The sequence below is a fragment of the Thunnus thynnus genome, chromosome 3, assembly GCF_963924715.1.
Source record: "Thunnus thynnus chromosome 3, fThuThy2.1, whole genome shotgun sequence".
Taxonomy (NCBI): domain Eukaryota; kingdom Metazoa; phylum Chordata; class Actinopteri; order Scombriformes; family Scombridae; genus Thunnus; species Thunnus thynnus.
Window position 1 is genome coordinate 31,637,730 of NC_089519.1, and position 19,849 is coordinate 31,657,578.

Below are 19,849 nucleotides of genomic sequence, written 5' to 3' on the forward strand. Positions count from 1 at the left end.
TCCATATTTCTGATATAAAAATATTAGAAAATGGGTCAAATTTGACCCGAGGACAACAGGAGGGTTAACAGAGTCATGTTAGTTGCCTAGAGCCTAACAAATAGGTCACATGACTTGTTCGGAAATCTCATATGATTCACGATCCAAGGCACTGATAAACAAACTGATTTCTTGTTTAGGTATGAGGACTTGTTTTTTACACTTAAGAGAATTAAATCGGGCTCGCCAAACATCATGACATGAAAAACCAGACTTTGTTTACTTTGCCTATTTGGCGTAACAAAACCAATTTAAAATGTGTGCAATTACACAAGATATTCAACTATGTAAGTTTTGCATTACAAAACATTGTGTTCCAAACTTTCATTACATCCCTAATGGCTAGAAATGTTGTGCAGGATTAATTTGCCATCGAATGAGTTGTTTTGTACAGCTTTCTGTTTAGAGGAAACTCAAGCATTGATGAGTCATTTGAGTCTCAATAATGTTTACAGCTGTAATCTGGAATTTCTATGAGCAAGGGTGACTTTTCTATTCACTAAGCTTCCTTTCTGTTATTGAAAACATTAATTTGTCATGATAGTTCATGTGTAACAGAGGCTGATGGAGAAACAGGCAATAAAAGACACAGTACATGAAAGTCACCAAACACTTCTTATAATAAAGGAGAAATAGATCCCCTCAAACAGAATTGATGCTTTCTTTGTGGTTTATTCAGCAACATTTTAACAAGGACACTGCATTTGGGTTAAGGGAGGTAAAAAAGGATAAAAGAGGAAAAAAGGAGCAGGTGAGAAAGAGAGACAAATGAGGGAGGGAAGAGGGGATTATCCAGCTCCATGAAGGATAGGCGAAGATGGACGAGAGGAAGAGAGGGATGATGAGAGGAGAGATGCGGGGGGACTCAGATGAGCAGGCTATTACGATGATAGATAGAGCTGAGGAGAAAAGTGCAAGGGATGGAAGGAGTCATCGGATGAATAGAGATAAAATGAGCGCGAGACAGAGAGGACCGGGAACCAGAGAGAGGATGATAAGATGAAAAGAGGAAGAAGATTAGATCTTAGAGAAAAACAAGAGGAGATGCAAGGAGCCATAACCACTGGACTATTTTCTGATGAAATGGAGGTACAAGGAGTATTATCCCAACACTAACTCATACACACAGACACAATTGTAATAAATGTATTCAGCTTGTATGAATTGCTGTTGGTTGAAGTATAAATCATGTTGCAACTTCCCTCCAATCCTGTGTTTAAGAGAGACAACACACTGTGTCTTGTACCTCCAAGACACTTACAGTAGTAGGGTAGTTTCAATGGGCCACAAAAAATGATGCAGACAATTCTGATGCACATGTATAAGACTCTGGAATAAAATGTCTGCCTGTTTATTCAAAAACATTATCTCTGGTTTAACCTGTGGGTGGCAATCTAATCCTTGTTTAGCCATGGTGATTATTGCTACTTATGCTAACTAGCTAGAAGCTCCTTTAGCTAGAGGATGCAAAATGAAGTGTGCCACCACTGGTTTGTAAGAGGATTTTGGACAATTATTGAGCACACATGTCCAAAGCCAAAGTTAAGTGCAAATTCAAGAAGCAGCATGCCCTTTTTTATCAAGGCACAAAGTAAGTAGTAAGTAAGTAAGTAAGTAATAAAGTAAGTAAGTAAGTAAGTGAGGAGTTCATGTCCTGTTTTAGCCACACTAGTTGCGCATCTCCAGTGATGGGATTGTTGGTTAGTTCACTATTTTGATAGAGATTGCAATTCAAGCTGTCCAATCATTTGGTTTATTAACAAATACCTCCCAAATTGATGACATTTCAGTCGACTTTAGCAGTACTTTGTGTTTGTTGCTTTATAGCAAATGTTAGCATGCTAACACACTGAACTAAAATGGCAACCACTGCTAAACATCAGGATGATAGCATCGTCACAGGGAGCATGTTGCCATGCTGATGTTGCTACACCACTGCTTGTTGGCTTGTTTAACTACAACCACAATCTTTCCATAACCCTTTACCATGTGTTTTGGGTGCCTAGCCTTATGATTGGCCTTTTTCACGGTGGACATTATGATCTGTCATTGTGGAAAAAGCACAGGTGTTACTAATAACATTAACAATGGATCTGTAAGCCGTGACAGCGAGCCAGCATATAGGACTCTGAAACTGAAATAATAAATGGAATTCAGCCATTATTCATTTTATAATTTACACCTTGCCTTTCCCACTGTGACATGTCAACAGGTGTTCTGCTAAAAAGGCCTATACCTTATCAATAACCACAACCTTTCCCTAAACGTAATCCTTAACCACAATGTAGTTAACATGCACAGATGTATAAAGAAATAGTGTCAAAAACATTGGCATTGGACGTTTCAAAGGTCATTGAATGCAGGATCATCCAATATCAATGTTTAGTCTGGAGATAGAGTAGCTCAGAAAAGCATAAATTTGCTCATGAACTGGTTTAAGTTATTTTCTAAACCACCAGCCGCTGTGGCCACAGGATGAAAAGGTCAGTTCACAACAAACACAGTTGTGCACTGCGCCAGCATCAGCTGCCAAAAGCAAGTTATTTCGCTCCTCTTTATTTGTTGGATGAATAAAGAAGCAATTCTCTCCTTTATTAAAGACAATTTACCACAGAGCTCGTCTCAGGGGTAATTCAATCTCCATGCTGCTGGAGAGACACAAAGAGTCACGGAGTGCTCCACTCATACAGGCACACACACGAACACATCAGTATGTGTGCACACCATCCAATATATGCACGGACACACATACACAGTCACAGTGGTATGGACGCACATACAAAGCCACAAACATACTCCATACTGAACATAAGCATATGTGCGCATACACATACACACACACACACTCAACTGAGGATGTGTGAAGTGAACAGAAGAGTCAGTTAATGGGACACTAATGGAAATTATCCAGGCCGGGTTCCCACTGGCCACAGCTTAAAGGACTGGGCCTGTTTACTACATTACCCACAATCCCCCCTGGGAGACAGCCATATTAGCAGCCAAGGTAACGGTAATCAGCAAATTCTCTCTCCGCCGCCCCTCTCTTTCCCATTTATATTCTGTTTATTTCTCTCTTCTAATCTAGTTTGCACTTTGCTCATTTCCTATCTCTTTGCTCCCTCCTTCCATTTGAGGTTTGTTGTAAATGATTAAAACGATTAAAGTTGCCTCTTGTATAAAATAAAACTTTGTTGTTCTATTTAGTCAACATTTGCTAATATCCCATGATCAAATAGCCAATATTATTCTAATTAAGTGACTTTAATTTTACCTCCTGCAGGGAACAAATTTGAGTCTTTTCATCTTTTAATCACATCTCAAACTTGGGTAAAAAGCAGTTCTACGATGTCCTTTTATGTACTGTTTTATTCCTGCTTTGTTTTTATATGTTTTATATTTTTTAACATTTTTCTTTTTGCTTCTTTTTTTAAAAAAAATAGTTAATAACTTCATGGCAGCTATCTGGAAACATACTATTTAAGGTTTACAGTTAATTTTTAATGCTTTCACATTAGGATGTCCAGCATGATATGTCAGTGCTATAAGCTGCTGCTGACTTCAAACAGACTAAATCAATGTAAGAAAAAAAAGAAGGAAAAGGAAGTCAGGTTCTCTAATGTGCAATTTCTGACATCAGCACTGCCATGGTTACACTTCAGTTCCAGTTCAGTTCAACTCACTGTAATTTAGTTTTATTCAGATTAACTAAATTGATTTGAATGGGTTTTTTGTTTGTTTTTTTGTTGTGTGTTTGAATGTAGAGTCAATGCCAATAGTTTTACAAATTAAGAAATAAGATGCTAAAGCAGGATCATTTATAAAAATGGATTAAAAGTGGAATTCTTACTGGGGACTTTATGTAACTCTGCAATTAGAGCTAAGTGTTTGATTCTTTTTGAATCAAACACATCTGTCCCTACAAACCTTTAAATATTAAATCAAGCCCAGCATAGTTTTCAGCAAAGGTCATGTTGGTCTCTGGGTATGTTTATACCAAAGGTATGAGAGAGGAGGAAGATCTTATATTTTTCTCAACAAAAGTGAAATCTCACCCTTCGAGAGGGATTTAAATTCTCTTGAGAAATATGCGTTTTTCCAGTCGTGATTGCCCACCTCCTGCCAAGCTAAAGAAGATTTCCCACAAGGAGATATAAAACAGGAAGTTTTATCTCTTGCTGATGGGTGAATCTGTATTGTTCAGGCAGAAAACATCTATCTCGAGATTTAAAATGTAGCAGTACTTTTTCATAGAAATGTTATTTTTCAAATATACAGTAGTCAATTATTGGGGTGTCTGCCTCTTCAGACTGATATATTTTAAATTATTACATCATCTCCCAGGAGAAGGTCGGGTGGACCATCTGCCCACTTAACCCCTGATCAGTCAGCTAAATAGTGTATCAATCCTCAACCTCTTTTAGTTATAGAAATTAACCCCTGGTTTAGTTTCCCTATAGAGATCAGAGCCAATGTAATGGACCGTGGGATCACAATTAGTGCAGCGATTAGGGATTGATTAGCTAATTATGATAATACGTCAGTTTATATGGAAAGGCCAGCGTAATGTGTTAAATTTCTGTGTCAGCAAGAGAGTGGGAGGGGTGAGAGAGATTTTTCTTTTGTTGCTAGTCCACTTGCTAGTTCACACTTCTTTGAAGTTTGAATTTTTGAATTATGGATTTAACCTGTTAAATGACACAATCCCGTCCGTGGGACACTTTAGCCTTTGCGGAATTAATTTCAGGATCAGTTATAGTCATTCTGACTTTTTGGTTGTAAAATGTAAAGATGTACCCTTTAAATGAGACCAGGGTTATGACTGTAATCAAAAGGGTTGAAGAACAGTAACCTTCTGTTTTTGAGTATATTATTTTCAGGCTTGAACCCAAAAACGGGGTGCCTGGTAAGCAGTGGTAGACAGAAGCAAAAATATGGTTTTCATTCCATGCTAATTTCGCAATTATGGAAATGCAGAAAAGAGCCTAAATTCATCTGCAATATAATGAGCAATGACTTCTTGATGATGTTCCCATACATCTTTTAGTGGCGCATTACATGATCACTCAATAAACACACAAAGAGGGTATTGTCAGGTTTTGAAACAATGTAATCAAATAATACAATCAGAGGTACAATGCATCATATTTCTGAGAGAGAGAGAGCACATACCACCTAACAATTACCTTTTCATCTCTCTGGTGATTTGGCACTCAGCCAGTTCTTATATAACCTCAGATAGAAACAAGGGTCAAGAGTTCATCTAGTCTGGGAAAAGTATTTCTCCTCAACCTTATATGCCAGAATGACAGCACACAGGTGCGGACCAAAGCAGCATAGGATAACAAAATGACATTGTTATCACATTGAACTGAAGAACAAACAAGACTATCCTCTAAAGTCTTGTCAAATCAACACATTTGAGAGACTTAGAAATCTACATAACTATGATTTGTCTTACCAGTGGCATGAAATGAACCACTATTTGAATATCTGTCACTATCTCAGCAACTTTGGGTGAAAATATGGCGTATTGAACCTCTAGATTATTTGTGAACACATAATAATGGTTGTAATATTTGACTGCATAGTATACATTTGTTACACAGACTTGGTGGATTTTGACACAACAATGAACATTTGTTGTTTCAACTTAGCGAATGTAATATAAATGGTTAAGTTTGCCAAGAAAAAAATATGATGACTATACTGTGTGGAGCTGACTGGTTAGTCAGTGTAATGATGAATTAATGAAGAGAGTGTCAGTTGTTTTTTGGGGGGTTTTTTCCTCATGTGTCTATGTAGTGTGCTATGTTCAGGTGCTGGCTCTTTAAAAGTCTAAAGGTCCAATGCATCATGTATCAACAGTTCAACAAGGCTGTCCCAATCCAACAGCTCCTTCAGATGTAGGAGATAACATTAGAGTCAACAGAACAGGCAGAACAGTTGCTCTGGGCGTCCCATGACGCAGCAGGTGGGTCAACATTTGAGTCAGTTGAAAAGGGTACCTTGTGCATATGTATGAGACTTCAAGGGGCTTGGCAAAGTGTCGATATTGGATGACCTGGGAATAAGATCCCATAATAATAAGAGGTTGTAAATGTGAATTTGGAGGATACAATTAGTAGTACAAGTTGTACCCCACAATCCTTTGCATGCAAGTCACATGCCATTTAACCACACTGGGTAATCTTTACCAACTCACAAAGCTGGTAAATATTATGTAACTATGTTGTATTTATCACTTGTTTGCATTCAGATAGTCACTGGTAAATCCATCCTGGAAGCAAGACTCATAGTCATCTGTTTGTTAGCAGCATGAACAAATTTACCAAAGGCTGTTGCACTCATCGTTTACACAAATTATGATGAGAATTGTCCATCATGTGTTGAACAGTTTACTAAGGTATCACAGAACCTCTCCAAGTGGACCACTGATATTTACGACATGGTGCAGTTTTAGTCTCTGTGGGTCAAAGGGCCACAACTCGTCATGAGGAGGCTATTGTGAAGCTACCCATCATATCTGGGGAACAAGCACATGCAGCCCACTACCATTCAGTCCTTCCAAGGCTACACTTTTGTGGGCCATGTCCAAAAGAGTGGCCACTGTATTTGGACACGTTTATAGGTGTTGTTGAGTCCACTCTATACTAACATGAAAACTGACACAACTCCAGGTAGTCAATCCACTACCTGATTTAAAGTTAGAGATTGTCACATTGATTTAGCATACAGATTAAGGCCAAATTTGTTAATCAAAGTAGACACAAGTGTTTTAGTATAAATGTGTGTGTGTTTGTGTTTGTGTCTCTTTAGGCATGCGTATCCTTGTGAACCTGTTGCTGGACACTCTTCCCATGCTGGGTAACGTCCTCCTCCTTTGCTTCTTCGTCTTCTTCATCTTTGGTATCATCGGCGTGCAGCTGTGGGCGGGGCTGCTGAGGAACCGCTGCTACCCGGAGGAGAACTTCACACTGTGAGTCACCGTGTTATGTGTGTGATGCGATACTCATTACAACCGTATCGTTCATGTCTGCACGTTTTACGGCAGCGTAACTGTTGAGTGTGTTGTGAGAGTGAGAGGCAACAGTTGATCCCGTGATGTATTTCTCATATGCAGTAGGGTAGCACATAACACACCGCCAGATGTGTGTGTGTTTGTATCTGTGCCTGAGAGAGAGAAACAGAGTGTGAGAAAATGTGATGCTTCAAGATCTGTGACACATTGGTCTGACAGCTCTATTGTTTATGTGCCTTTCTATCATTTCTGTGTGTGTTTTTCATAATACCGTATGTGCCAATGTTTGTGTGAATGTAGCTGTGGCGGAATCGTAGCAGATGAAACAGTAAGTACGCATGCATAAGAACATGCAGTGGCCACAACATGTGCCTTTGCATAAGTGTATGTGTGTGTGTATGTGGGTCTGTCACCTCTCCTCTCATTACCTGCCCTCCCTCAATGTGACTCTAGAAGATTAATTACATCATCTACTCAATTTACTGATATTACCATAGAGAGATGAAGGCTCGCTCTCTCTCTCTTTCTGCCGCTCTCGTTTTCCCTCTCTCTCTCTTAAGTGCTAATATAATGAGCCTGATTGCAAACCAAAATTTGCACAAAGCAAATATCATTATGTCGTAGTCTATTCTGCCACTTAATTAAAAAAACGACACTCTTTCTTTCACCCCATCTCCGCCTCCCCAACCATGTCAACCCCCCCCCCCACCCCCCCTCCCCACACACCCTTCACTACACTCTGTCAATTCACTAACATTATTTTAGCATAGTTGCAATAAGCTATGGGGACTCCAAGATTACTGCAGGCAATCATGTCTTTCCAAAAAAGAAAAAAAAGGTGAGGCAAAGAAAAGACAAGAGTGGAAAATGAGAGCAGCCTGAAGGAAAACACTTATTAAAAGAATTCTGTTGTGAGAAAAGCCAGTGAGGATACAACTTACTTCTACTGTTTTAGATGGATTTTATACATTTCTCTGTCATATTAACATTATTTCTTCATCCTGTAACATATCCCACTGCTGTAGTGCCTGGTACTTCTTTAGAGACTAACTTTGCGGTAAATCCGCTTTCATGAGTAAGCAAATTATGTGCACAATCACTTTATTACACTGCCAACCGATATTGTTCCCATATAATGTTCATTACAACATATATTTTGTTGTTGTTGTTTCCTTTTGCCAGAGAAAATACAGTGATTGCTTTATCTTCTAAACCCTCCTTTTTTCTGTAGAGGCTATGAATGTAAGGTGGTTTGTTTCTACTAGGGATGTGCAGAGGGCCCAGTATTTGTATTTGTATCAGAATTTGTTGAGGCAGCAAAATTATTTGTATTTGTATTTGTATTTGAATAAAAGTGGAAAGAGGCTTAAGAATCCTGTTTTAGAAAATGAAAGTGATGTCCAAATTAAGAAATATGCGTCATGTAGCAGGTGGATGTGACTCCGCTCATTGAGACCTGCTGATAGACTAAAAACAAATAATTTTGAAAATATTTGTATGAAACAAATATTCATAAAAAAAACCCACTATTTGTGCTTTGCCAAATAATGTATTTGTATTCTGGCACACCCTTAGTTTCTACCTTTGTCTTATTATATGGAATAATAAGAGCTACGGGTTGAATAGTAAACTATAATGTTATAGACTAAAGCACACACTGTTTCAGTGATTGTGAGCAATATTTCCTTAAATGTGGTATAAACAGTTTATTAGTAATTCCCCTAATAGTCACTATAGATGCAAGTGGTTTTTTTGTTGATTCGGTTATTTGTACATGTGAGAATGTATTCAGAGGAGAAGAGGACCCACTGAAACTGCATATACACAGGGCCCAGATATTTGTGCTTCACTGCTGTAAAACATAATGGTGAATTCATATTTCATATTAATCAGTTTCATCTTTACATTCAGAAAACAAACATGAACAGAGAGTTTTATATTTTCAAAGTCTATAATAATCATACAGATTTGTTGATGTCGTTTTTTTTATTGACCTTTAATATCTCATTATTATCTTGTTTATATTTAATTATTGTCACAACTGCTTCAAAACTTTTGCTTGTGCAACCAGCCCGTTTTAGTAAGGTGCATCTCATTTTGGAACAGAACTCATTTATGTGGATGATATTCTACTTTTTTGTTTGTTTGTTTATGTTACTTTTCTTTCAAACGACTCCTGCAGTTTGACATTCCCTGAAGCTGCAGTTATGAGTTTTAGGGGTCTCTCTACGGGGGCCCGGATCCCAAGCTGTGCTGTACAAAAAATATTCTTGATTAGTTTCACTGAATCTGCCCCTGTTTTCACATTTGAAAAGAGAAAACTGGCCTGTTGTTCTGTGTTTTTCAAAGGATACGACTTTTTTGTTTCCACTGCTGTCCTTGATTGGCCTTACTGTTACTATGTATCATCTCCTCATTGGCATACATGGATGAGCAAAGAAACTGTGCACACAATATGCCCCTGTTCATACACTTTCCTAAAACACACACTTGCACATTTATGCATGCACACACTCACTCAAAAATCTCCCCCACTGATCCACACACTTCATTGAATGCCCCCCAGAAGGATATCTGGGGTTTTGGAAAAAGGTCTGAGCTTTAGGATGCTAATGATGTGAGCCAGGTGTGCTGTATTCTCTATCTTCCTGCTACTTCTAACCTTTACAGTTTGACAAGTGGATGTGCTTCACTTTTTTATTTGTCCACATCTTTTCATCTTTACAGCTTCCCTTTCTTGAGGGCTGAAATTTTATTTTGTTGCATGTGTGGAAGCATTATTGTTGCGATGGTATTGCATGATATTTCTAAGACACATTTTCTGTATTTCAGTGGCTTTGGGCTGTTTATTTTAGAGAAAGTGTCAGAAATTCAATTTACTCTCCTGTCATGTCATTTCAAAATCAGAGCGCAAATGCTCAGTTGTTGATGTAGGCTGGCTGTACCAATACACTCTGCTTTTGTTCTTCAATAGTGCAGGGATCACACTCTTGTTTGTGTGTTTCTGTGTGTTAGACTGTTTGCTGTATCTATTTGTGCACCTTTTCACAGTAGCAGAAGCAACAGCTGTCACTCAGATGACAGCATCCTTTAACTTCTACCCATAAAATTGTGCATCTTTTAGTGATTTCACACCGCTGGTTTTGGTGATGTTCTCACAACCAATGAGCCTCACCCATAGGCCGTATAAAAATATGGACGTAGTTACCGTGACGTCACCCGTTGGTTTCTGAAGAGTGGTTTTGAAGCTCAAAGTGAGCCGCTCCGGCCGTCACCATCTTGGCAGTGCGTGATGCTGCCTAACTCCCAGCCAATCAAAAATGGGCAAAGAGGCGGGCTGAATGGCTGAAACAAGCCACCTAGCGGCTGGCGGACCTGTCACTCAAAGCAGCCATGTCCTTCATTATGCATAACTTTACGGCTTAATAAAACTTAAACAAGTCAGTTGTCATGAAAGGGGAAATTAGCTATAACAGTTTTTTGTACCAGGCTGTAAACATGTTTATTTCTGTTGTAAAGTTGGGCATTTTAACATGGGGATCTACGGGGATTGACTAGCTTTTGGAGCCACCCTCAAGTGGCCATTCAAGGAACTGCAGTTTTCGGCACTTCCGCATTGGCTTCATTTTACAGCCCCAGAGGTTGCTGCTTGGCTTCACCATAGTCACCTTGCAAGACCTTTATGTTCTTCAAAGAGACCAATAGAGACCAAAAGATCTACTGTATCTCATAATATTCAGACAGCTGGTGGATAGTTAACAGTCAGACAGTAGCTGAAATTCCGCCACTAAATTTCTAATTAAATTATACTGATGTTTTAAATCACCTTAAACACTTTGAATCTGTACCTCTTGGGTTCAGACTGTGAAGATAACGTTAGCTCAAGCAGCTAGAGAGCAGAGCTGTCGTGTTGTATTAGGATAACTTACTTTGTTTTATCCGTTGGACCTTTTGGAATCCATTCTTGGCAAAAGCTAATGGGGATCCAATGAAATGAACAATAAACAATGTCTCACGTCTATCTTTGGGGATAACATTTTAATTTCCCATGAAGTTCCCTGGAAAGAACTATGTAATTTGGTACTAATTGTACAGGAAAACTGAGACAACGTTGTTAGACTGATATTTGACTTGTGTTGGGTTGTTTATTTCCAGTGAAATATCCAGAAGTGCTTCATTTAAATCCAAGTACATATTCATTAATCATTAATTTGTTATTGGAAGTTTCATTTTCCATATTTAATTAATCGTAGATTTATTTTTAAAAAAAAAGCTTTGCTAGGTTACACTAGAAATTCATTTAAATTAATTGATTGGAAGTGAACTAATTAAACAGTGTCTCAATGGTAAAATAATGTGTTACCTGTTTAGCTCATTTCATTCAGTTGGCTTTGATGACATTCTCACGCCTTATTCAGCACACCGGAGTCTCCTCAGGTGATAACTGATGAGATGACATGAAATTAGACAAGAGAGAGTTGAAAAACAAGTTTGAGTGTTAATGTTCACACCTGAGATTCCAAGAATTAATTTGTTTTTCATCTATTTAGTTGTATGTGAGACAGCTGGGTGATTTCTGTGAATATCTGTGTGATAGTTTCAAATCACCCAAATCATCGATCATTAAAGTCCCCCTTCACTCAATATATAATATATTTTTCTTCTTGTTCATAGAATTGAATGTTGAGTTTCACTGTACAGAATGATGAATGCAGAGTTTGACACTCGAGGGCTATTTTCACATTCATCTGCTGAAAGTAGAAAGTTCCTCTGTGCTCATTGAAAATCAGGTTTTAGGGGTGGGTTTACGAGCATGATTTGTGACATCACAAATAGTCTGGAAGCCAATCCTGGTCCAATATTCAGCTTACACAAATGTGTTGTGGAAACTTGAAGCCTCCAGTGCACATACACGTTGAATGGATTTTCAGTGAAGTAGGAGACGTCTTGTGTCCATTTATAGATTCTTGAGTTTTGAATGAGAGAGAAAGAGTAGATGTCATTTTAAGGATTAGCTAATAATAATAATTTAAAAATAATTTAACTTTTTTGTCAAAAAACCATATCAGACACAAATTATTATTCAAAGTAGAGTATTTTATATACATCTTAAAACATGTCTGGAGGTGATCTTTAATGAACTCTGACCCTTCTGGTAACAGCAAAAGAAAAAAAATAAGTCAGAACTAGGAGGGTTAACAGGTTAGGCTTGCTATTAAATATCTCTATGATTAAGAGTACAGCTAATACCACTGTGACACTAACTGGGATTCTGTCAGTCGTGAGCGAGAACCGGGGGAGACCAAATCTGCATCCAAGCGTTTGATTAGGCCAGTTTGGCTGCACGGAGGAGTGGGCTGGACGACGGGTTGCATCGCCAAGTCCGGAGAGAAAATAATGATCTGATGAGAGGCTTTGGGGTAGGCCATCACCATGGTAACCTATTCAGAGATGAGATGGAGAGGGGATGTAATCATGGGATGTCCTGACCCACCTGAGTTAATTTCAGTAATGCTGTCCAATGTTGGTAAAACATGCACACAAGCAGATCTTTTTGTCACAAAGCTGATGCAAACCATGTTTGATGGTTGTAATCAGAGTGTTCCTGGAACAAGAGTGGAAGGTATAAAACAAAACACAGATCTATGGCTTGTGCCTCTGCTGTCATGCATCCAATGTCTCCTCAGGTGTGAAATGACTGCTGTCTGTCTGACACCGTCTGGTGGCAAACATAATCACCTCAATATACAAGGACACACAGTCGATGTCCAATCAGATAATGAGCTAGGCTGTGATACCTGCTCTCGCTGGATGTCGGCTCTGTCATGCAGGGAAGTGGGGACATGTGTGTAAGGGGTGTGAGAAGTAGTGGAAAGGGTCATGTTTTTCTGACGTTTACCGGCTTTTCCCAGGCCCCTGGTTAGCAACAAGATGAGAATATAAACAGCAGAAGTCACAGGAGACCACAGGAAATCATATCATGGTGAACAGGTTAATTCATGTAGACACATACACTCATACAGTGTCTTTCACCCTGACATACACATACACAGTCTTTGTAACTAGACTGCTGAGCAGGTAGGAATGACTGGAAGAAAGAAATGAATAGAAATACTTAAAATTAGTGATGCCAGGTTCATATCACATCACATGTACAAGCTGCCACTTGAGAAAATGAATATAATTTGAAAGTGTTTATCATAACTATGATACAGTCACTTGTAGTCTCTGATACCCCCCACCTGACATCCGTCACACTGGGTGGTAGTTGAGGATTATGAAAAAGCAAATTAGTTTTTTTTTTTCAACTTTTACTTTCTCAACCATCTAAATTTCTGCTTATGAAAAGTAAATAATATCCACTGCATTCAGTTTGAAAATTATTTGTATATAAGCTTTTATGTGGGCTGCCAAGTGAGGATGATTGATGAATATTTCCACCAAGGATTCATTATAATTTTCTTCCAGAAAGTAACAGTTTTGCTTCCACTGGAGAAAAGGCATCTGCCAAATAGATAATTATGATGTAAATGTAAAAATTGTATTCCATCCTATCGTTTCATTTATTTTAATAAACAATGTGTCAGTTGCTTGAGATTCATGTGACGCAGTAGAAAATCTCAAAATTATGTAGCAGGAGTCATAAAATAAGTGATATGCACTCACAAAATATGCTGTGTCATTGATGAACTGTTCTACACTGGCTTGATAGGCAGTTTAAGTTGAGTGTGATTGCCCACTAAATACTTCAGCTGTTCAGTAGTTACACCTGCTTATCTGGCTCCAGTGGTCTGGTAAATAGCCACTAGTAATATCAGAAATTTCTCTAACCTATTGCATGGTTGAACTGTCTTTGAAACTTACCCTCGCCCAAGTAAAGAGCAGATACTAAGCAGCTTAATCAGGCCTCATGTCCAACAGTATATGCTTAGGCTGAGCTACAATGGCTGGTCCAAATGGCGTAATAGGCAGTTCTGAATCTGAATGCCATGGCCTGCTCAGTTGTCCAGCAACCATCAATTTTATCTAGTTCCACTAGCCTGACCAATAGCGAAAATTAGCAACCTCTCTTGTATGATAAACTTTTCTATGCATGACTTATGTCCCTTGACCTATCGTACCCATGGATGTATTATAAAATCTGGATACGGGACTAAAAATGGCGCCCATTCAGTCCATAAGAATTGCTCGGCTGATGCATACACTCAAAAAAAGTTTCTAGCCTCCGGGTTTGCTTCCATGTTGTGCGGCCCACTGAATATGTGCAGTAGTGTTTCCCCCGCTGGCCCCACCCATGAGTTCCCGCACGACCCATAGACTTTACATTGTGATGACATCACAGATTTTTAAATCACTTTTCTCAGCTCGAGGAAAGTTTTACAAATATAAAACCTCCATAGATCAAAAAATCATAATATAAAGAGTCATAATTGACCTTGTTTGCAGTTTGAGGTGTCCTGTCAACAGTTTTACAGATGTCTCTTTTACAATAGTGGTCTATGGGGAAAATGCCTTGTGGGCCGCAGGGTGATTTTTCACTGCAAAACCATGAGTGGCCACTGGGAAAAATTAACAACATGTTAAGCTACTTAGCATGTTGCCTTCACTGGCAGCAAGCTGCTTTATCCATCAAACAACAAACATACCTCCTCAGCTACTTCACCACAGCAAGCAACAAAGCAACGGAAATACACTTTCTGTAACATCACCAGCTGAGAACATCAGTTAACAGCATGCAAGCTAACAACATGTTATGCTAACTCATGCTGCTTGAGCCACCAAACAAACCAAACAATTTTCTCCAGCTACCTCCCCATAGCAAGCAAAAAAGCATGCATTTCAACCTATATCACCAGCTAACGCCATCAGCTAACTCCATGCTAGTTACTAACAACAAGCTAACAAGCTAAGCTGCATGTTGCCAAAACACCAAAACACCTTCCCAAGCTACTTCCTCCTTGCAAGCAAAACAGCATACTCTTCTGCTTATAACATATCTAACACTTTGAAGATTCTGCACTTACTTGTCTTTGCCCCAGTCACTCACCTTTCTTCTTACCCACAGCCATGTTTTCACTTACTGTTTTGGGCTGCACCCTCCAAGCTCAGCAGGAACAAAACCTCTAGTCAACCATGTTTCCAATCACATTGCTCTGCCTCATACTCTTTTTCTTCTCACAGACAGTTTTTACTGCATCTTCCCATGGTACTCTCAGCTCCCCAATACATCAAATCAATACAAACTCAGTTACCAAAGTTAAAAGTTTCCTTCTGGTTTTTTTGGCCTTGTCTTTGCTGTATGAAGCCAGCTTTGCTTCACCGGGAGAGAAACTGGCTAGGTTCCTTCTCCCTTAATTGCACCATCAGGAATAAAAGAACTGACAAACAAATCAAAAGTGTTAGTACAAAAATCAATATTTTCTCACAAACCGCGCAATTAATGTAAAAACACAACCAGACATCAGCACTTAAAGCAGATGAAAACAGTAGGCTATCATGACAAAAAGGCTGGGTGGAAATAACTGTTAAGTTCAGGAAATTAAAGCATTCATGGTGATGATAGTTTGGAGAGGTTTCCAGTTCCAATCCTTGAATCATTTTGCTTCATACCTGTCGTATAGTCTGCATTAAATGCTCTACTGAAACTAGGTTGTTTGTCACTGAATCTGTTTTTGTTCATTGTAAAAGCCCTGGATTTTAACACATGCAAACATTTGACTATTTACACATTTGCAGACACAGAGCCACATTAACATTTAGGCCTACAGTATTTTGAGCGTAGCCACCTACCAAATTTAAGTCCATATTTACTCTTGTTTTAGTTCAGGAATTGTCTTCATCAACTCCTGAGAAAAATTTCCTTAACTGCTCTTTAGCTGCTAGATTTGATGCTGGGCAGGTAGTATTTTTTAACTGAAAACAGCTGCTTGCTCCTGCTGAAAACACGGTTCATGAGAATAGAAAGACTGAACCATACAGTAGCGTGTTTTCAATCCAGGTGACCCCTTTTACATTTCATGTAATCATTTTACTTAATGATAATATATTGATTAGTGGAATTCAAACTATTAAAGGATAAAAATGGAACTACTAACCAAAACATTATCAGAGACCAATTTCAGTTATATTAATATCAAATATTTTTCTTGGAACTCAAGCCATGCCAGTGGTGCATTTTGATTACGATCGGCCCTATGAGCCAATGTAATTCTGTCATGATGCAACTGAAGAGATTTCGGCCAGAATCAACGAATATGATGTAAAAAAAAAGATATGAAAGGGATAAATAAAATCCGGAGCTACACCATTAACTTAACTGATGTAAAAAAGGCTTCATATCTCCTCAGGTCACTGAGCTTGATAATAGCTTCTATTCAGTACAGCACAATACAGAGAGACAGAGTCAGTGAGAAGGATACAAAGAGCCTGACAAAGACATAGACTAGTGAGAAACAGGGGTAGTGCTCACAATGCTGCTTCCATCAAGCCTTCTCAAATACCAGGTCAGATACAATTGCTAACCAACATCTGCATTCATCCGTGTCTCTTTCTCTGTTCTGCCCTTTAAATAGCCGCCCACTCCTGGATTAAACTGAGATCACACAGAGCTTTGCTGTTCTGCTGTCTTTTGCCCCTACCATGCTCTTATTGTAATGGCAGCACATTCTCAAGCACCTTTTTTTTTTGTCTCACACGTTTTTTTTTACTTTTCCTCACCCTGTCTTGCCTTTCCTCTCTAAGGTATTGATTTTTGTTTTTTTCCTTATCTTTATCTCTTATTTTTTGTTCTCTTGTCTTGCTTCATCCCTTTCTTCCCTTTGTATACACTAACTTCCTCTACTTCTCTCATTGCCCCCCTCCTGACTCTCTCCCCTTATTTCTTTAATTATTTTAATGGCATTGTACTTTGGTGTTCTATACCCTTTTTGGCATTTGACACTTTAATATGCTATTCCCTCAGTATTATTCTCCTTACATCATTCCTGGAGTGTTTTGTTTTTGGCCTATTCTTATTCCTGAGTCATCAAACACTAGAGGTTGCATTACATACCTTTCAAAAACTGTTGCATGTGTGTGAAAGGGAATAAACTTGTCATTAGTTTGCATTTGTACCCCAAAGAAAATCACTACATCTGCCACTTATTCAGTATAGTCAATCAGAGGGCTGCCAAATACAGCCAACAATGGCGGACTCACCACTGCAGGATATGGTCAATGATGAGCTCAACAACTGCTCCCGACAGCCGACTATCTGCTCTGTGTGTCAGTGCCCAACATGGATCCACATCTCTCCATCACTACCACCACTACCTCTCCCACTCTGTCTATCTCTGGTGTCATTTTCCTTCAATTTTACCATCACAAACATAATTATCTCTCTCTGTCTGTCTGTCTATGTCTCTCTCTCTCTCTCTCTCCATCTTTCTCTCCGCTCTTTCATCCATTCGTCTCTGTGTCTGTGATCATTATATTTTCTGCTTTCAGCTCCAATCTCACACCACACAAATGTTAGAAATAGCCATGAAGGACAAGCAGTTTAGCTCCGTGTAAAATCCCCATAAGATGCTAGCATGTATGAACACGTGCATTGTTCTTTGTTGGCATGTCTCTACGTACCTCCGTGTTATTGTGGAGGTACATGATGCTATTGTAACTGGAGAGAAAATAACTTTTTCTCTTATTGTTTGCAGTTACCTTTTTTTTTTATGTCTCAAGAATCCTTTAAATGCATCAGCAAAAAAAGACCAATTGACATCACTTCAGTTCTGGGATCTCTATACTAGTCAGGCTTGAAATTGATTTTCAGATTTTATTGATTACTCATCAAGCAGAGTCATAATTTACACCACAAGTTGCATTGTAGCGCAACTTTGAATTTGAATCAGTGTGTAAAACTAGAAAAAACAAGTAAGTTCACAGCATAGTGTGTCTAGATTTTCAAATTCAAACAGCAAAAAGCAGGTCAGAATGATATTTACATGCTTTAATTGCGACCAACTTTATGAACTTACACTTTTTTTTAGAATCTCAAAACTATTTGGTCCTTGCTTTAATATAATTCTTCTTCTTTAATGTGATGGTTTATATAATTGTTTAAAAAATAGATTCACGATTTTTCAAGTCTGTCCTAAAACAACATCCAGGTGTCCAAATGAACACTGACACATGTTTATTCATGATTAATTTAGGTAGTGTATTTTGTTCAGCCCTCATGTGTGTTAAATGGTTTGGGCAGTATAAATGTTCTCCTTGTGTTATTAGACAGGTCAGGGTTGTCTTTGTTGAGGTCAGTTAAAGGATAGGTTCACAATTTTTAAAAGCTTTTCTAAAACAATAGTCAAGTGCCCAAATGCACATTGACGCAGGGATTTTCTTGCTGTAATCATTCCTCCTGTTCACACTGGCTATTAAGAGATCTCTTAATAATGATCTTTCAATGTAAGTGATGGGGGACAAAATCCACAAGCCTCTTTCTGTGCAAAAAAATGTATTAAAAAGTTTATTTGAAGCTAATATGAGGCTTCAGCCGTCCTAATTAGTCAAATCAATTCAGTATCTTTCAAAGTCACAGTCTTTTTAGTACCAAATTCTCTACTTTTGTTACTATACTTCCACTGCAACTCAACAACACTGCTAATCAAGACACAAAGAGAGATCTCTCTCTTCTTTTTTTTTAGTGGAAGATATCTACTTTATTTGATTAACTCATACAGATGAAGCCTCATATTATCTTCAGACAAAAATTTCAAAACAAACAAGGCCTGTGGATATTGTCCCCTATCACTTACATTGTAAGTGCATTAGGAAGGGATCTTTTTATGGCTTGTATAAGCGGGTTAAATGATTACAGAGAGCAAAATGTGTTTAAGTGTTCATTTTGACACCTGACTGTTGTTTAAACACAGACTTGAAAAACTGTGAACCTGTCCTTTAACCATCTTCTTACTTTCTTCTTTTTGTATGATGTTTAAGCTACACAAATGATGTAATGCTCTTTAGTTTTTACTGTAGAATTTTACTCACCACTTTTTCCCTCCACACCTCCACCAGCACTACAGGGATCAGTCTGCCTCGGCCCTACTACATGGCTGATGAGGATGACGAGCGGCCCTTCATCTGCTCCCTGCCAGTCGACAATGGCATCATGTCCTGCAACGACGTCCCGGTCCGCCGCGAAGGAGGCAGGACCTGCTGCTTGGACAAAGACGACGCCCTGTACCGACAGTCGCTGGGCCTGAGCCCCGAGCCTCTGGCCAATGGCAGTGTCAGCATAGCAGGCCTGTGTGTCAACTGGAACCAGTACTACACCAGGTGTCATACCGGGTACAGCAACCCCCACAAAGGAGCCATCAACTTTGACAACATCGCCTATGCCTGGATCGTCATCTTCCAGGTGGGAATTTTGGTGCAAGGGCCGTGAGTGTAGATATTTGGGTTTCAATTAGAGCTACAACAATTAGACGATCATTCAAATAGTCAATCAAAAGAAAATTAACCAGCAACTATTTTGATATTCAATCAATCATTTCAGCCATTTTTCAAGCAAAAATGCCAAATGCTCTTTGATTCCAGCTTCTCAAATGTTACAATTTGCTGTTTTTCTTTGTCATATTTGACTGTAAATTTAATAACTTAACTTAGTTTTGGACTGTTAGTCAGACAAAACAAGCAAATTGAAGACATCATCATGGGCTCTGAAAAATTGTTAATGCCATTTTTTCACTATTTATTAACATTTCATCGACTAAATCGAGAAAACATTCTGCAGATTAATTGATAATCATTAGTTGT

General features: G+C 38.6%; 1 protein-coding gene across 1 annotated transcript in view; it reads left to right on the forward strand.

Moving 5' to 3' along the window:
- The window catches only part of LOC137180151 (voltage-dependent T-type calcium channel subunit alpha-1I-like), a 223,393-nt gene that overhangs the window by 102,369 nt on the left and 101,175 nt on the right, over positions 1 to 19,849 (forward strand). Inside the window, exons 6-7 of the mRNA XM_067585420.1 lie at positions 6,856 to 7,015; positions 19,109 to 19,451. Of these exons, the coding sequence (XP_067441521.1) occupies positions 6,856 to 7,015; positions 19,109 to 19,451 (503 nt within the window). The remainder of the gene's footprint in view (positions 1 to 6,855; positions 7,016 to 19,108; positions 19,452 to 19,849) is intronic.